The following is a 16496-nucleotide window of genomic DNA, read 5'->3' on the forward strand; positions in this document are numbered from 1 at the left end:
GAATTGTATAGGCTTATATTACAGCAAAGTCCAAGGGTCTGTCGTCAGGATTGAATCCCGAGACTCAGTTTCTTTCATCAGGGCTCCATTAATCTCTCAGATGGACTTGCACTAAAGGTGGCAAAAATGGTTACCATCAGCTCAAAACTGCAGCGGAAAGGGTGTGTCATTTCCTTTTTAGCTCTGACAGATGTCCTGGGCAGGACTCTGGTTAGCCTGGCTTGGAGTCAGCTCCCACCAAACTACACGAACCAAATAGGATTATTATTAAGGATCTTGAAAAGGTAGTTTTCCAGAGGAATCATGGGCAAACAAAACCCATGTCACAACTACAGAATCAGAATCACTGGAGGTGGGAAGATTTTTTTCCATATTTTAAACAAACTCTCCAGGTGTTTCTCGCATTGAAATTCGTGAACCATTGGCTTAAAGGCTGTGCGCTTTCTAAATTCAGAAGCATTTTCAGCACACTTAAAATGTGCGGCCAACCAAAAGCATTTTGTACCACTTCTCTCACAATAAACAGCTTCTCAAAGCACTTCATTTACTCCCTCAGGAATTCAGAGAAAATAACTGAGGGTAAGTAAACATGGGAATTTCTTTATGTCATCCCAGATGAATGTTCCTATTCTGCCGTCTCATCATTCTGCAGCTGTGAGCTTTTTCAGCATCCTATATTGCCTTTCTGGCCTTTTCTTTAGAAGTTCTTTAGGATCTTCTTACTTTGTTTTATTCACAAATTAGAATCACTGAAGTGAGGAGTGAAATGTTGGGGTAGTCTTTAAGCCTCTCAAGTTTTAGGATGATTCTCACAGTTGGAAGACCACACTTTTTTTTCTTTCTTTTTCTTTTCTTTTCTTTTTTTCCCCCCGAGACAGAGTCTCACCCTGCCACCCAGGCTGGAGTGCAGTGGTATGATTTTGTCTCACCTCAGTCTCTGCCTCCTGGGTTCAAATGATCCTCCCACCTCAGCCTCCTGAGTAGCTGGGTCTACAGGCACACACCACCACACCTGGCTAATTTTACTTTTTTTGTAGAGACAGGGTTTCGCCATGTTTCCCAGGCTGGTGTTGAACTCCTGGGCTCAAGCAATCCTCCCATCTCAGCCTCCCAAAGTGCTGGGATTACAGGATTATAGGCCACCACATCTGGCCTGAAAGCTCACACTTTAAAAACTTACTCTAGCATACAAAGATGCCTAAGTAGATTCTGAAAATACAAGAATGGATTAAAAGCATGAGTAACTCCCAATTTTCTTCCCACTGTAATGTTCTTCCACAATGTTTACGTAACTCTCAGGTCCTACATTTGAATCAATGACAGAGAAGTTATTACATATTATTTTTCTTTAGAAGCTATCTCTTCTAAGCAAGATCGAAGCTTTATTTCAAAGATTAACTTTAGCCAAAATTTGAGGACCACAGACCAGATTGAATACATGTGTCTATAATGCCTTCTATGAACCTGGCATTGTGCAAGTCCCTGAGGAATTCCTAGAAGAAGAGCCAGAAAGAATCCTTTCCTTCAGAGGGAACAGATACACACATAAAGAACTGATGATAGCACACATAAGATTGAAGCGACCTCTAAGAAAAAGAAATTTTTTAAGTGCTATGAGAACTCTTATGAAAGACATGGTGAAGAAGCAAACAAGGATTCCTAGGAGACGTGATGCTGGAGCTGGACCTTGAAGGATTTTGATGGGCAGAGAAGAGTTTTGGAAAGGGTCTTCCAGTTTAAGAAAGTGACATAAGGGTCGGGTACGGTGGCTCATGCCCATAATCCCAGCACTTTGGGAGGCTGAGGCGGGTGGATCGCTTGAGCCCAGGAGTTGAAGACCAGTCTGGGCAACATGGCGAGACCCCGTCTCTACAAAAACAAATTTAAAAATTAGCCAGGTATGGTGGCACATGCTTGTGGTCCCAGCTATTCGGGTGGCTGAGGCAGGAGGATTGCTTGAGCCCAGGAGTTCAAGGCTGCAGTGAGCTGTGTATGGCACCACTGCACTCCAGCCCAGGTGACAGAGTGAGACCCTGTCTTAAAAAAAAAAAAAAAAAAAGATAGTGACATAAGCAAAGGTATAGGGTTTTCAAAGTTGAGTTTTATTAGGTAAAGGTGAATGGTCTGAATGGTCTGAGCATAGAGTGTGTGATGGGGAAGTGGTGGGGCTGAAAAGTTAAGTCAGGACCAGGTTATGAATGGCCTTGAAGTCCATGCTGAGGCAATGGGAACTCGATTCGATAAAACCTGGTGGGTTTGGGGGTGGGGGGCAAGGGGAGGGAGACCATCAGGACAAATACCTAACACGTGTGGGCTTAACACCTAGATGACGGGTTGATTGGTGTAGCAAACCACCATGGCACATGGATACCTATGTAACAAACCTGCACATTCTGCACATGTATCCCTGAACTTAAAGTGGAACTTAAAACTTAAAAAACTGGCTGGGTGCAGTGGCTCAGCCTGTAATCCCAGCACTTTGGGAGGCCAGGGTGGGCAGATCACTTGAGGTCAGGAGTTCGAGACCAGCCTGGCCAACATGGCGGCACCTTAGCTCTACTAAAAATACAAAAATTAGCCGGGCTGGTGGCAGGCACCTGTAATCCCAGCTACTCGGGAGACTGAAGCAAGGGAATTGACTGAACCCAGGAAACAGAGGTTGCAGTGAGATGAGATTGTGCCACTGACTCCAGCCTGAGTGACACAGCAAGACTCCATGTCAAAATAATAAGAATAATAAAATTTTAAAAAATAAATAAGTAAATAAAAGAAAATATGGAGCAATAGGAATCCTACTCTGCTTGTTGGCAAATAATGGATACAACCACTTTTTTTGTTTGTTTGTTTGTTTTTTGGTAGGGGACAGGGTCTCACAAGAAGGAATCAAGAAGGGGACAGGGTCTCACAAGAAGGGGAGTTACTGTTATGAAATCAAAATCAGTCTTTTGACACCCTGAAGAACTGAGTAGAGAGGAGAACCTCTTGTAGATTGCATTGGAATCAGCCTTTCTCCTGAACCCTCTTGCTCTTTGGGATTTCCAGGCACCTGGCTGAGGTGTGGAGAATGCTGGCAGTGGAGCTTCCTAGCACGACCTGGATTCTGTGGAGGCTCCTGAGGAAGCTGCAGAAATGCCATAATGAGCCCGCGCAGGAGAAGATGGCATATGTGGCTGTGGCTGTAAGCCCTTGAGCTCTGCCCCTCTAATGTCAGCCCCTCCCAGGATGACTGACCCCACACCCCAGTGGAGAGTGTTCCTTTTGGTCCCTCTCAAAGCCTGCATCTGTCATCCATTTATAAGTCTACAGTGTTTCTGCCAAGGGATTGACATGGAGGAAGCTGGGGAAAGTGAAGGAGTCAGAATGCTTTAATACAAACTTGTCCAACCTGCCTTTTTTTGTTTTTGTTATTCTGTTTGGTTTTGTTTTAGGCTTTTGACAGCCTGAAGCCATGGTGTTTAATTTCTGTCTCTAGTGATAAGCGGAAAAGAGGGATGAGGAAGGGGCTTTGTTGGCCCAACCAGAAACAGAAATTAAGAACCCATGACTGTCATCTGTCCCTTGGAAACATCCCTGGTTTAATATGTTTAAAACATTCCTTCCCTCATATTCTAAAAAATATGTATCATCATAGTTAAAGAACAATGCAAACTTGTGGGAAAAAAAACTTCAAATATTGTAGAACTGTATAAAACAAAGTGCAGACCAGATGCAGTGGCTCACGCCTATAATCCCAACACTTTGGGAGACCAAGGCAGGTAGATCACCTGAGGTCAGGAGTTCAAGACCAGCCTGGCCAATATGGTGAAACCCCATCTCTACTAAAATACAAAAATTAGCCGGGTATAGTGGTGCTCACCTGTAATCCCAGCTATTCAAGAGGCTGAGGCAGGAGAATTGCTTGAACCTGGGAGGCAGAGGTTGCAGTGAGCCAAGATTGCATGCTACCACACTCCAGCCTGGGCAACAGACTGAGACTCCGTCTCAAAAAAAAAAAAAAAAAAAAAAAAAAAGACCAGGCACAGTGACTCTCACCTGTAATTCCAGCACTTTGGGAGGCCAAGGCGGGCCGATCACTTGAGGTCAGGAGTTTGAGACCAACCTGACCCCAATATGATGCAACCCCATCTCTACTTAAAATACAAAAATTAGCCAGGCATGGTGGCAGCCACCTGTAATCCCAGCTACTCAGGAGATTAAGGCAGGAGAATTACTTGAGCCCGGGAGGCAGAGGTTGCAGTGCGCCGAGATCATGCCACTGTACTCCAGCCTGGGTGACAGAGCGAGACTCTGTCTCAGAAAAAAAAAAAAAGAAAGAAAGTGCAGATTTCCCTGAGCAGAGGTTGGCCAGCTTTCTGTAAAAGACCAGATGGTAAGTATTTTAAGCTTTGTAGGCCCCATACAGTCTCTGTCACATATTCTTTGGATTTTTTTTAAACAATCCTTTTTTTAAAAAGTGTAAAAACCTTTCTTAGCTCATATCTGTAACAATCTCCCTAAAAATGAACTTTCCAGAAGTCTTTATACATATATAAACTTTTGGTGTATCTATTTGGTATACATTTTTTCCTTTTAAATACTTTATTTTTTAGAGCAGTTTTAAGTTCACAGAAAAACTGAGCAGACAGTACGGCGTTCCCATAAACCTTCTGCCTCCACACACACACAGCCTGCTCCACTATCAACATTTACTTTTTACTTTATTTTCTCCCCGACCAGTTTATGGTTCAGCTTTCTGTGCTCTCAATTATTGTTATTTTTCTTTTCGAGACAGGGTCTCACTCTGTTGCCCAGGCTGGACTGCAGTGGCATGATCTCAGCTCACTGCGACCTGTTCCTCCTGGGTTCAAGCGATCCTCCCACATCAGCCTCCCTGAGTAGCTGGGAATACAAGAGAGTGTCACCATGCCTGGTTAATTTTTGTATTTTTTGGTAGAGACGGGGATTCCCCATGTTGCCCTATCTGGTCCCGAACTCCTGGGCTCAAACAATCCTCCTGCCTCAGCCTCCCAAAATGCTGAGATTACAGACGTGAGCCACCACACCCAGCCTTGTATATGTTTTTAATTGGCCATTTATATTTCTTTTATGACTTGTTTGTTCATTTCCTATACACCAGTCCTTCTCAGATTTAATATGCACACAAACCGCAATCACTTGGGGATATTATTAAAATGCAGGTTCTGATGTGGAAGGTCTGGGATGGGGCTTGAGATTATCCCTGTTTAACCAGCTCCCAGGTGATGACAGTGCTACTGGTATGCGGCCTACCCTTTGACCAATAAGCCTTCACTTTTTTTTACTGCTATGTAAGAGCATTTTATATAGTAAGAATAATATATTGATACAAATACTTCTCCAGGTTGTTGTCATCTAACTCTTTTTCTTTTTTTTTGAGACGGGGTCTCACTCTGTCACCCAAACTGGAGTGCAATGGCACAATCTTGGCTCACTGCAACCTCCACCTCTCAGGTTTAAGCGATTCTCCTGCCTCTGCCTCCTGAGTAGCTGGGATTACAGGCATGAGCCACCACACCTGGCTAATTTTTCTGTATTTTTAGTAGAGATGGGGTTTCACTATGTTGACCAAGCTGGTCTCAAACTCCTGACCTAAGGTGATCCACCCACCTTGGCCTCCCACAGTGCTGGGATTACAGGCATGAGCTACTGCACCTGGCCTGTTGTCATCTAACTTTATGGTAAATGTTGCCCTGGCTTTGTATTTGTATGTAGTCAAATATATTAATAGTTTCCTTCATGACTTCATGACTTCTGTATTTCAAAATGGCAGGTGCTTAGTTCCGCTCTGTCTTTTCCACCACAGGCAACAGATGCCCTTTATGAGGTGTTTTTGGGAAACAGGCTTCGAGCAGCTACATTCCGACTCTTTCCTCAGCTTCTCATGACACTGCTCATCCAGATTCATCATAGCATCGGTCTCACCATGTCCGATGTCGACATCCCAAGTGGCCTGTATGCAGAACAGGAAGTGTCTTCAGAGGTCACCCCTTTGTGGTACTGCCCATCATTATTTCATTGACATTAAGTAACACATACTAAGGACTGGGCACTGTGGTAAACACAGGGATAGCCAAGATGTAGTTCCAACTGGAGGGGAGCTTACAACCTTCAGTCCTCATGAGCCATCAAGATGAAATGCCCAGGAATCATTCTGAGCTTTCATTGGTTATCTTTGGTTTTATTGGTAACAAGGTAAATTTGGCTATCTGGGTTATATCTGGGTTAGCCAAATGTGGTATTTTGTTAACCCTTTCCTAACAAATCAAGTAGAGATGGAAACAAAACAGCCTAAACCTACCTCTAAAACTGATGCACCATGCAGTGATTTTTTTTTTTGGAGATGGAGTCTTGCTCAGTTGCCCAGGCTGGAGTGCAGTGGCACGACCTCAGCTCACTGCAAGCTCCGCTTCCCGGGTTCACACAGTTCTCCTGCCTCAGCCTCCTGAGTCGCTGGGACTACAGGTGCCCGCCACCACGCCCAGCTAATTTTTTGTATTTTTAGTAGAGACAGGGTTTCACCTTGTTAGCCAGGATGGTCTCAATCTCCTGACCTCATGATCCACCTGTCTTGGCCTCCGAAAGTGCTGGGATTACAGGCGTGAGCCACCGCGCCCAGCCGGAGAGAGATTTTTAAGTTCCATTAGAGTCTCAGTAGAAATTTCTTAGTGGTGTTGGTCGGGTGTGGTGGCTCATGCCTGTAATCCCAGCACTTTGGGAGGCTGAGGCAGGTGGATCACCTGAGGTCAGGAGTTTGAGACCAGCCTGGCCAACATGGTGAAACCCCGTCTCTACTAAAAATACAAAAATTAGCTGGGTGTACTGGCACATGCCTGTAATCCCAGCTACTCAGGAGGCCTGAGGCAGGAGAATCACTTGAACCTGGGAGACAGAGATTGCAGTGAGCCGAGATCACACCATTGTACTCCAACCTGGGCAACAGAGCGAGATTCTGTCTAAAAAAATAATAATAAAGAAGTTTTTTAGTGTTGCTATGGTACATGGATTTCTTTCAGAGAAAGTACTATAATGTGACATATTTAAGAACACCAGACTAAGTCAGTAGACCTGAGTTCTAGTGCAGTTCTCATTCATCCATTCAACTAGTTCTATACCCTGAGCAAATCTATTGTTCTGTGCCTCCGTTTCCTTATCTATAAATGAAAAGGTCAGGCAAGGTGATCTTGAAGGACCCTTCCAGCTTTATTTATTATTTTGTTTTATTTTTTGAGACAGGGTCTCTGTCTGTCACCCAGGCTGGAGTGCAGTGGCATGATCATGGCTCACTGCAGCCTCAACATCCTGGGTTCACGTGATCCTCCCACCTCAGCCTCCTGCGTAGCTGAACCACAGTTGCCTGCCACCATGCCCAGCTAATTATTTTTATTTTTTGTAGAGAAGGGGTCTCACTGTGTTGCTCAGGCTCCTTCCAGCTTTAAGATTCTCTGATGCTAGGTATGGGATAACAGTTCAGTCAGTAGCTTTTAAAGACAGTGGAGGGCCAGGCACAATGGCTCATTCCTGTAATCCCAGCACTTTGGGAGGCCAAGGCAGGAGGATCATTTGAAGCTAGGAGTTTAAGAACAGCCTAGGCAACAGGGCAAGACCCTGTCTCTACAAAAAATTTTTAGGCTGGGTGCAGTGGCCCACATGTGTAATTCCAACACTTTGGGAGTCTGAGGCAGGAGGACTACTTGAGCTCAGGAGTTCAGGACCAGCCTGGGCAACGGGGTGAAACCCTGTCTCTACAAAAATTAGCCAAGCATGTTGGCACACACTTGTGGTCCCAACTACTCGGGAGGCTGAGGTGGGAAGATTGCTTGAGCCTAGGAGATTGAGACTGCAGTGAGCAGAAATCACGCCACTGCACTCCAACCTGGGCGACAGAACCAGACCCTGTGTCAAAACAATTTTTTTTCTTAAATTATCGGAGCCAGATGGCACGTGCCTGTAATTACAGCTACTCTGGACGCTGAGGCAGGAGGATCACTTGAGCCCAGGAGCTCAAGGCTGCAGTGAGCCACGATGGCACCCTTGCCCTCCAGTTTGGGTGACAGAACAAGACCCTGTCTCAAATAAATAAATAATAAAAACAGTGAAGATAAATTGTGTGGGGTAAATTGTATCTCAGTAAAACTTTAAAAAAAAAGCAGTATGTGTCTGTTTAGCATCCCAGATCATTTCTTTTATCATAGATTTCCTTCTAAACTCCTGGGGAAATGAGACCTAGTTAGATTTCTTTATGCTGAGATCTTGTGTAAAGGGCCTTACAAGTTATTAGAGCATTAAGACTCTTTTGGTCTCACTACTGCACTTGACTAGTCTTGAAAGTAGGCCGGGCATGGTGGCTCATGCCTGTAAATACAACACTTTGGGAGGCCGAGATGGGCATATCATCTGAGGTCAGGAGTTTGAGACCAGCCTGACCAACATGGTGAAACCCCTTCTCTACTAAAAATACAAAAATTAGCTGGGTGTGGTGGCGCGCGCCTGTAATCCCAGCTACTCAGGACGCTGAGGCAGGAGAATTGCTTGAACCAGGGAGGCGGAGGTTGCAGCAAGCCACGATCTCACCACTGCACTCCTGCCTGGGCAACAGAGCAAGCCTCCGTCTCAAAACAAAAAAAAAAAGAAGAAGAAGAAGAAGAAGAAAGTAAAAGAAAAAAGAGAAGAGTCTTTTGGGCAGTCTGGGAAGGAGAGAATTATAGTCCAGCAGTTGTCAATGCATGGCCCTCCTCTGTGAGAATGGGGTGATTGTGTGCTGGGCAGTTGGAGGGACCTACTCAAATCACCCACACTGTTTTTGTTTGATTTAGCTTTGCCATGCAGGCTACAAAGACTCTCCTCCTCAGAACATGCTGCTTGCAGGAATTCAACATCATGGAAAAGAATAAAGGATGGGCTCTCCTGGGAGGAAAAGATTGCCATCTTCAGGGAGTATTTCTCCTTGCCAAGTGAGGCTTCCTTGTCATGCATACACCCACCTGTTCTAAATCAGCATTGTTTTGGGTATTTATTTCCCTTCTAGTTATCACAGCAACTAAGGTTGAATAACCTCCTTATAAGAGGGTGGGCAAATATCCATAATGCTAGGCAAATTTTTCAGAGGTCCTGGCCCTACCATATACTGTCCTGTAGCTGGGCAAGAACTTCCAGAGGGTCCCCAGCCCTGAGACAATGCCCTCTGGATGGGAGCATATCTGAGAGTCATTCTGTTGGTGTTGTGTTTTGCAGCGCATTGCTGGAAAGAAATCGGCTCCTTGCACAGAAGGTCATGTACTTATTAGTGCCTTTTCTTAACCGAGGGAATGATAAACATAAACTCACATCTGCAGGGTTTTTTGTGGAGGTAAGACTCATTCTTTAGAAGCTGGATTCAGGAAGCTTACGAAGCAGCAATCCCTGCCTTCCTAGGCTACTTCAAGTTAGTGGCATGTTGGGATCTGTTTCAAGAGTAAGATAGAAATAATTTTCAGATTCAAGGCTGGGCGCAGTGGCTCATGCCTGTAATCCCAGCATTTTGGGAGGCTGAAGCAGGCAGATCACCTGAGTTCAGGAGTTCAAAACTAACCTGGCCAACATGGTGAAACCTTGTCTGTACTAAAAATACAAAATAATTAGCTGGGCTTGGTGACAGGCTCCTGTAATCTCAGCTACTCGGGAGGCGGAGGCATGAGAATCGCTTGAACCCAGGAGGCAGAGGTTGCAGTGAGCCAAGATCACACCACTGCACTCCAGCCTGGGCAACAGAGTGAGACTCCATCTCAGAAAAACAAAACAAAAAACCACAAAAAAGAAAGAATTTTCAGATTCAAGCCTCTCGAAATTCTTCTTTCCACACGTGCATAATTCAGTATTCCTTGTGTACCTATAGGGTAAATAAATATCCTGTATGTTCTGTATTGTAGAGATTTAAAAGGAAAATATATGCTTTAGCATTGGTGGGAAGGTAGTTCCCCACATGAGAGAAAGATCATTTTTTTGGCTGATCTCTGGGTTCTTTCAGCTTCTCCGGAGTCCAGTGGCCAAGAGACTGCCCAGCATATACTCTGTTGCCCGCTTTAAAGACTGGCTACAAGATGGAAATCATCTCTTTAGAATTCTCGGCCTGAGGGGACTGTATAATATTGTTGGACACCAGGAGATGGTAGGAGGGGCCCCCAGACCATGGATTCTTTTCTTTTCTTTTCTTTTCTTTTCTTTTCTTTTCTTTTTTCTTTTCCTTTCCTTTCCTTTTCTTTTCTTTCTTGCTTGCTTTCTTGCTTTCTTTCTCTTTCTCTCTTTTTCTTCCTTTCTTTCTTTCTTTGCTTTCTTTCCTTCCTTTCTTCCTTTCCTTCTCTTTCTTTTCTTTTCTTCTTTCTTTCTTTCTTTCTTTCTCTCATTCTCTCTTTCTTTCTCTCTTTCTTCTTTCTTTTCTTTTTTTTTTTCTTTTTTTGAGATAGGGTCTTGCTTTGTTGCCCAGGCTGGAGTTCAGTGACACCATCACTGCTCGCTACAGCTTCAACCTCCCGGGCTCAAGTGATCCTCCTGCCTCAGCCTCCTGAGTAGCAAGGACCACAGGCGCATGCCACTATGCCCAGCTGATTTTTAAAATTTTGGTAGAGACAGAGTTTCACTGTGTTGCCAGGGCTGTTCTCAAACTCCTGGGCTCAAGTGATCTGCCTACCTCAGCCTCCCAAAATATTGGGATTACAGGTGTGAGCCACAGCTCCTGGCCCAGACCACTGATTCCTAAGACACAAATAAATCACCCAAAACAGCACCTAAGAAACTGAAAACAGCTGAGGACAGTTGGGTAACCTGGGGACAGGAGTAGGTGGGAGAGGGTCTTTTTGCCTGCATGTCCTTTTGTATCATTTAAAATTTTATGCCTAAGAAATAGGCAAGTAGTGTCTATTGAAAAACTAATGAAATTGGCCGGGCACGATGGCTCACGCCTATAATCACAGCACTTTGGGAAGCCGTGGCAGGTGGATCACATGGTGAGGAGTTTGAGGCTAGCCTGGCCAACATGGTGAAACCCCATCTCTGCTAAAAATACAAAAATTAGCCAGGCATGGTGGCACACACCTGTAATTCCAGCTACTCAGTAGACTGAGGCAGGAGAATCGCATGAACCCGGGAGGCGGAGGTTGCAGTGAGCCGAGATGGCACCACTGCACTCCAGTCTTGCTCCAGAGCAAGACTCCATCTCAGAAAAAAAAGTTAGGCCAGATGCGGTGGCTCACGCCTATAATCCTATAATACTAACACTTTGGGAGCCGAGGCGGGTGAATCACCTGAGGTCAAGAGTTCAAGACCAGCCTAACCAACATGGAGAAACCCCATCTCTGCTAAAAATACAAAAATTAGCCAGGCATGGTGGCGCTGCCTATAATCCCAGCTACTCGGGAGGCTAAGGCAGGAGAATCATTTAAACCTGGGAAGCGGAGGTTGCAGTGAACAGAGATTGCACCATTGCACTCCAGCCTGGGCAACAAGAGCAAAACTCTGTCCCATAAAAAAAAAGAAAAAAAAAGTTAATGGAATTAGATGAAATAAATTAAAAATCCAAATCATACATATTCATAATAGCTGATAGCTGCAATTTGCATGGGAAGTATACTCATTATCACAACCTGGACAGCATTTAGGTATTGTTTTATGCCTTGTACCATGTTGCCCCATGGAGTAGATTGAAGAGACCATTGATATGCTCCCAAGATGCTTGTCATATAAAAAAAAGATCCCTGACATTCATGTTGGAAGAAAGCTCATCTTCCATAGGCCTGATGAGAAAACTAAGCCTAAGCCAGAAGACATGAGGAATTTCTGAAGCTTCAGTTTTGTCACTGGAGTTCTATTTCTTTTTCTTTCTTTCTTTTTCTTTCTCTTTTCTTTTCTTTTTTTTTGGGGGGGGGGGGCGGACAGGGACTCTCTTTGTCACCCAGGCTAGAGTGCATTGGCATAATCTTTGCTCACCGCAACCTCTGCCTCCTGGGTTCAAGCGAGTCTCCAAGTCCCAGCTTTCCAAGTACCTGGGATTACAGGCGTCTGCCATTATGCCTGGCTAATTTTTGTATGTTTTAGTAGGGACAGAGTTTCACCATGTTGGCCAGGCTGGTCTCAAGCGATCTGCCTGCCTCACCCTTCCAAAGTGCTGGGATTACAGGTGTGAGCCACCACAGGTGGCCTGGAGTTCTATTTTATTTATTTGTTTATTTATTTTTATTTTATTTTATTTTATATTTTTTTGAGATGGAGTCTGGCTCTGTCACCCAGGCTGGAGTGCAGTGGCACGATCTCGGCTTACTGCAAGGCTCTGCCTCTCAGGTTCATACCATTCTCCTGCCTCAGCCTCCCAAGTAGCTGGGATGATGTGCACCTGCCACCATGCCTGGCTAATTTTTTGTATTTTTTACTAGAGATGGGGTTTCATGTGTTAGCCAGGATGGTCTCAACCTCATGATCCGCCCGTCTCGGCCTCCCAAAGTGCTGGGATTACAGGCATGAGCCACTGCGCCTGGCCTATTTTTACTTTTTAAATTTTTTTTTAGAGACAGGGTCCTGCTCTGTTGCCCAGGCTAGAGTACAGTGACATGATCATGGCTCACTGCAGCCTTGAACTCCTGGCCTTAAGCAGTCCTCTTACCTAAGCCTCCAGAGTAGCTGGGATTACAGGCATGAACTACTTCACCAAATATTTTATTTAAAAATATTTGGGGCCAGGTGCAGTGGCTCACGTCTGTAATCCCAGCACTTCGGGAGGCCGAGGCGAGCAGATCACCTGATGTCAGGAGTTTGAGACCAACCTGGCCAATGTAGTGAAACTCCATCTCTACTAAAAATGCAAAAATTAGCCATGGTAGCATATGCCTGTAGTCCCAGCTAGTTGGGAGGCTGAGGCAGGAGAATTGCTTAAACCCGTGAAGCAGAGGTTGTAGTGAGCCAAGATCGCACCACTGCACTGCAGCCTGAATGACAGAGCGACACCCTGTCTTAAAAAAAAAATGTATTTCTGAAGCAAAAATGACAAATGTCAATGTATGTTAATTCTGGTTGATTGGATACATTAATATCTATTGCTTTATTCTACTTACTTTTTCTTTTTTAAAAAAATTGACTTTCTAACTTGTGTTTATATTCTACTTACTTTTTCATGTGTATGTTTAAACTTTACAACCCTGAGACTGCTTGCTTTCAGTAGTTTCAGAAGAGCAGAATCCCTTTTCAGAATGAGAAGAACCCTTAAGTCCTCAGTCAAATTCTGCTTGAATTCCTGCCCGGGGATCTGTTTTCACACTGCTATAAAGATACTCCCTGAGACTGGGTAATTTATAAACAAAGGAGGTTTACTAGACTCTCAATTCCGCACAGCTAGGGAGGCCTCAGGAAACTTACAATCATGGCAGAAGGCAAAGGGGAAGCAGATACATCTTCACAACGGCAGAGCAGGAGAGAGACAGAAAGCAGGGGAAACTGCTACTTTTATTTTATTTTATTTTTTTTGAGACTGAGTCTCGCTGTGTCACCTAGGGTGGAGTGCAGTGGTGTGATCTCGGTTCACTGCAACCTCCGCCATCTGAGTTCAAGCTAAGCAATTCTCCTGCCTTAGCCTCCTGAGTAGCTGGGACCACAGGCACGCACCACCAGGCTTTTTTTTTTTTTTTTTTTTTCTTTTTTTGGAGACAGAGTTTTGCTCTTGTTACCCAGGCTGGAGTGCAATGGTGCGATCTCGGCTCACTGCAACCTTCGTCTGCCGGGTTCAAGCAATTCTCCTGTCTCAGCCTCCTGAGTACCTGGGATTACAGGTATGTGCTACCATGCCTGGCTAATTTTTGTATTTTTAGTAGAGACAGGGTTTTGCCATGTTGGTTAGGCAACTCCTGACCTCAGGTGATTCACCCGCCTCGGCTTCCCAAAGTGCTGGAATTACAGGCATGAGCCACCGCGCCGGGCCTAATTTTTGTATTTTTAGTAGAGATGGGGTTTCGCCATATTGCCAGAATGGTCTCGAACTCCTGATCTCGAGTGATTCACCTGCCTTGGCCTCCCAAAGTGCTGGGATTACAGGCATGAGCCACCGCACCCAGCCAAAACTGCCACTTTAAAACTATCAGATCTCCTGAGACCTCCCTCACTATCATGAGAACAGCGTGGGGGAAGCCACCCTCATGAGCCAATCACTTCCCACCAAGTCCCTCCCTCTACATGTGGGAATTATCATTCAAGATGAAATTTAGGTGAGGACACAGAGCCAAACCATATCAGGATCTTTGAGCCTCTGTTTGGATACCTTGTGTGTTTGGGAGCTCACCATGGCCTGAGCTACCTGTTCCACTTTCCCTTGTTAGCAGAGCTCTTCCTTACAGTTAGCCCAAGCCCATAGCCCTAGACCTTCCCTGCCTGGTCCCACTTTTGCCCTTGAGGCAACTCAAAGCAGCTCTGCCCCACCTCTATGTATCAGACCCGCCAGTACTGAGAGAGGGCCATCATATCCCCTTCTTCTCCCTTCTGGATCTGCCAGCCCTAACAAAAATCAGTTAGCACTAGGTGCTAAGTAAAGATGGGGAGCACCCCCTTTGGTACCAGGTGACGTGCGATCAGGAGAAAAGCTGATGTGCTCCCTTTGGCCACACAGAGAGAAGACATCAAGAGCCTGTTGCCGTACATCGTAGACAGCTTGCGTGAAACCGATAAGAAGATCGTTCTGTCAGCCATCCAGATACTCCTGCAACTTGTTAGAACAATGGATTTCACTACCCTGGCTGCCATGATGAGGACTCTGTTCTCCTTATTTGGTGATGTAAGATAATCAGAGAGGAGAGACTTTCCTAGGAGGAGGGTAATGGGCATAACAGCAAACAGAAGTTGGTACAGTAATAAATACACTCTACTAGGTATAGGACTTTTACTTTCAGAGCATTTCAAACCTGCTCTCTTAAGACCCTTCCAGGTAACCTGTGATGTTGATAAGGCAGATGTTATTGTTTTTCACATTTAACAACCACAACAACAAAAAACTGAACCTAGAAACTTGCTAAGGTACTACCCTGCTTTGTGATGGGGAAGGGGAAAACATTGTCTTTCCCTTCAAGAACTATCAGAACTGGGTCAAGATGGTGGATGATATTTATGTCCCTGTCCCAAATCCCATATATTTCTCAAGAGGAAATACATGGAGCACAGTGACCAGCATCCTTGGAAGAGTAAAACATACCAAGGCTGGGATTTCAGATTTCCGCAAAACAGCCTGTGTGAATGGTTCCTGCCTGTACCAGGCACAAGGTTTGCTGACTACAGGTGAGACTGTGTGCATCTCTCACTTGTAGAGTGAGAAAACAAGTAGTGCCAAAGCAGCAAGTCTTACTGTGTCCATATATATATGAGAGGGAGGGAGATGGAGGCTTGCTCTGTTGCCCAGGCTGGAGTGCAGTGGTGTGATCTTGGCCCACTGCAACCTCTGCCTCCCAGGTAGCTCAAACTCCTGACCTGAAGTGATTCTCCTGCCTCAGCCTCCCGAGTAGCTGGGACTACAGGCATGTGTCACCACGCCCGGCTAACTTTTGTATTTTTAGTGGAGACGGGGTTTCCCCATATTGGCCAGGCTGGTCTTGCACTCCTGACCTCAAGTGATCTGCCCACCTCAGCCTCCCAAAGTGCTGGGATTACAGGCGTGAGCCACTGCGCCTGGCCTGTGTGCACGTATATCTTATTTCTTGCCCTCAGCTACATACAGCTAAATAGCGTCCTACCAGGACTGGCTTTTCACCCCCTCCCAAGTTCTTACAAGCTAAGCATGCACACATTCAGTGAGTTGCTTCCCTTTGTCTACTCCCTTCCTAGGTGAGACCTGATGTTCATCGTTTCTCCATGACTCTCTTTGGAGCCGCCATAAAGTCTGTAAAAAACCCAGATAAGAAGAGTGTAGAGAAACAAGTCCTGGACAGCTTGGTCCCACTACTTCTGTATTCTCAGGATGAAAATGATGCAGTAGCTGAGGTAATGCCTACTGTTGGGGTCTCTCATCCCTCAATAACTTCAAATCCAGAGCCAACGCTGCAAAGAAAAGAAGCATTCATATATATATATGTATATGTGTGTGTGTGTGTGTATGTGTGTGTGTGTATATATGTGTGTGTGTGTATATATTTTTGAGACAGGGTCTCTGTCACCCAGGCTGGAGTGCAGCGGTGTGATCTCAGCTCACTGCAACCTCCACCTCCTGGGTTCAAGCAGTTCTCCTGCCTCAGCCTCCCAGGTAGCTGGGCTTACAGCTGCCCACGACCATGCCTGGCTAATTTTTGTATTTTTAGTAGAGATGGGGTTTCGCCATGTTGGCCAGGCTGGTCTCAAACTCCTGACCTCAAGTGATCCACCTGCCTTGGCCTCCCAAAGTGCTGGGATTACAAGCATGAGCCACCGCGCCTGGCCTGACATTTCAATTTTTCATTATTACAGTGCTGCAATTATTTTACCTATTTCCTTGTGCACACATATGA

General features: G+C 45.3%; 1 protein-coding gene across 2 annotated transcripts in view; it reads left to right on the forward strand.

The window, feature by feature from the left end:
* MROH8 (maestro heat like repeat family member 8) overlaps window positions 1-16496 on the forward strand; it is a 77773-nt gene that overhangs the window by 48836 nt on the left and 12441 nt on the right. The window contains exons 13-19 of one of the 2 annotated variants that reach the window (XM_025400128.1): window positions 3043-3178; window positions 5822-6012; window positions 8832-8969; window positions 9250-9364; window positions 10022-10162; window positions 14636-14800; window positions 15841-15996. In XM_025400128.1, the coding sequence (XP_025255913.1) occupies window positions 3043-3178; window positions 5822-6012; window positions 8832-8969; window positions 9250-9364; window positions 10022-10162; window positions 14636-14800; window positions 15841-15996 (1042 nt within the window). Of the gene's footprint in view, window positions 1-3042; window positions 3390-5821; window positions 6013-8831; window positions 8970-9249; window positions 9365-10021; window positions 10163-14635; window positions 14801-15840; window positions 15997-16496 lie in introns of those variants that run through there. The other variant, XM_025400129.1, reaches the window with a different exon arrangement.

Source organism: Theropithecus gelada, chromosome 10 (genome assembly GCF_003255815.1).
Source record: "Theropithecus gelada isolate Dixy chromosome 10, Tgel_1.0, whole genome shotgun sequence".
In the NCBI taxonomy this organism is placed as follows: Eukaryota; Metazoa; Chordata; class Mammalia; order Primates; family Cercopithecidae; genus Theropithecus; species Theropithecus gelada.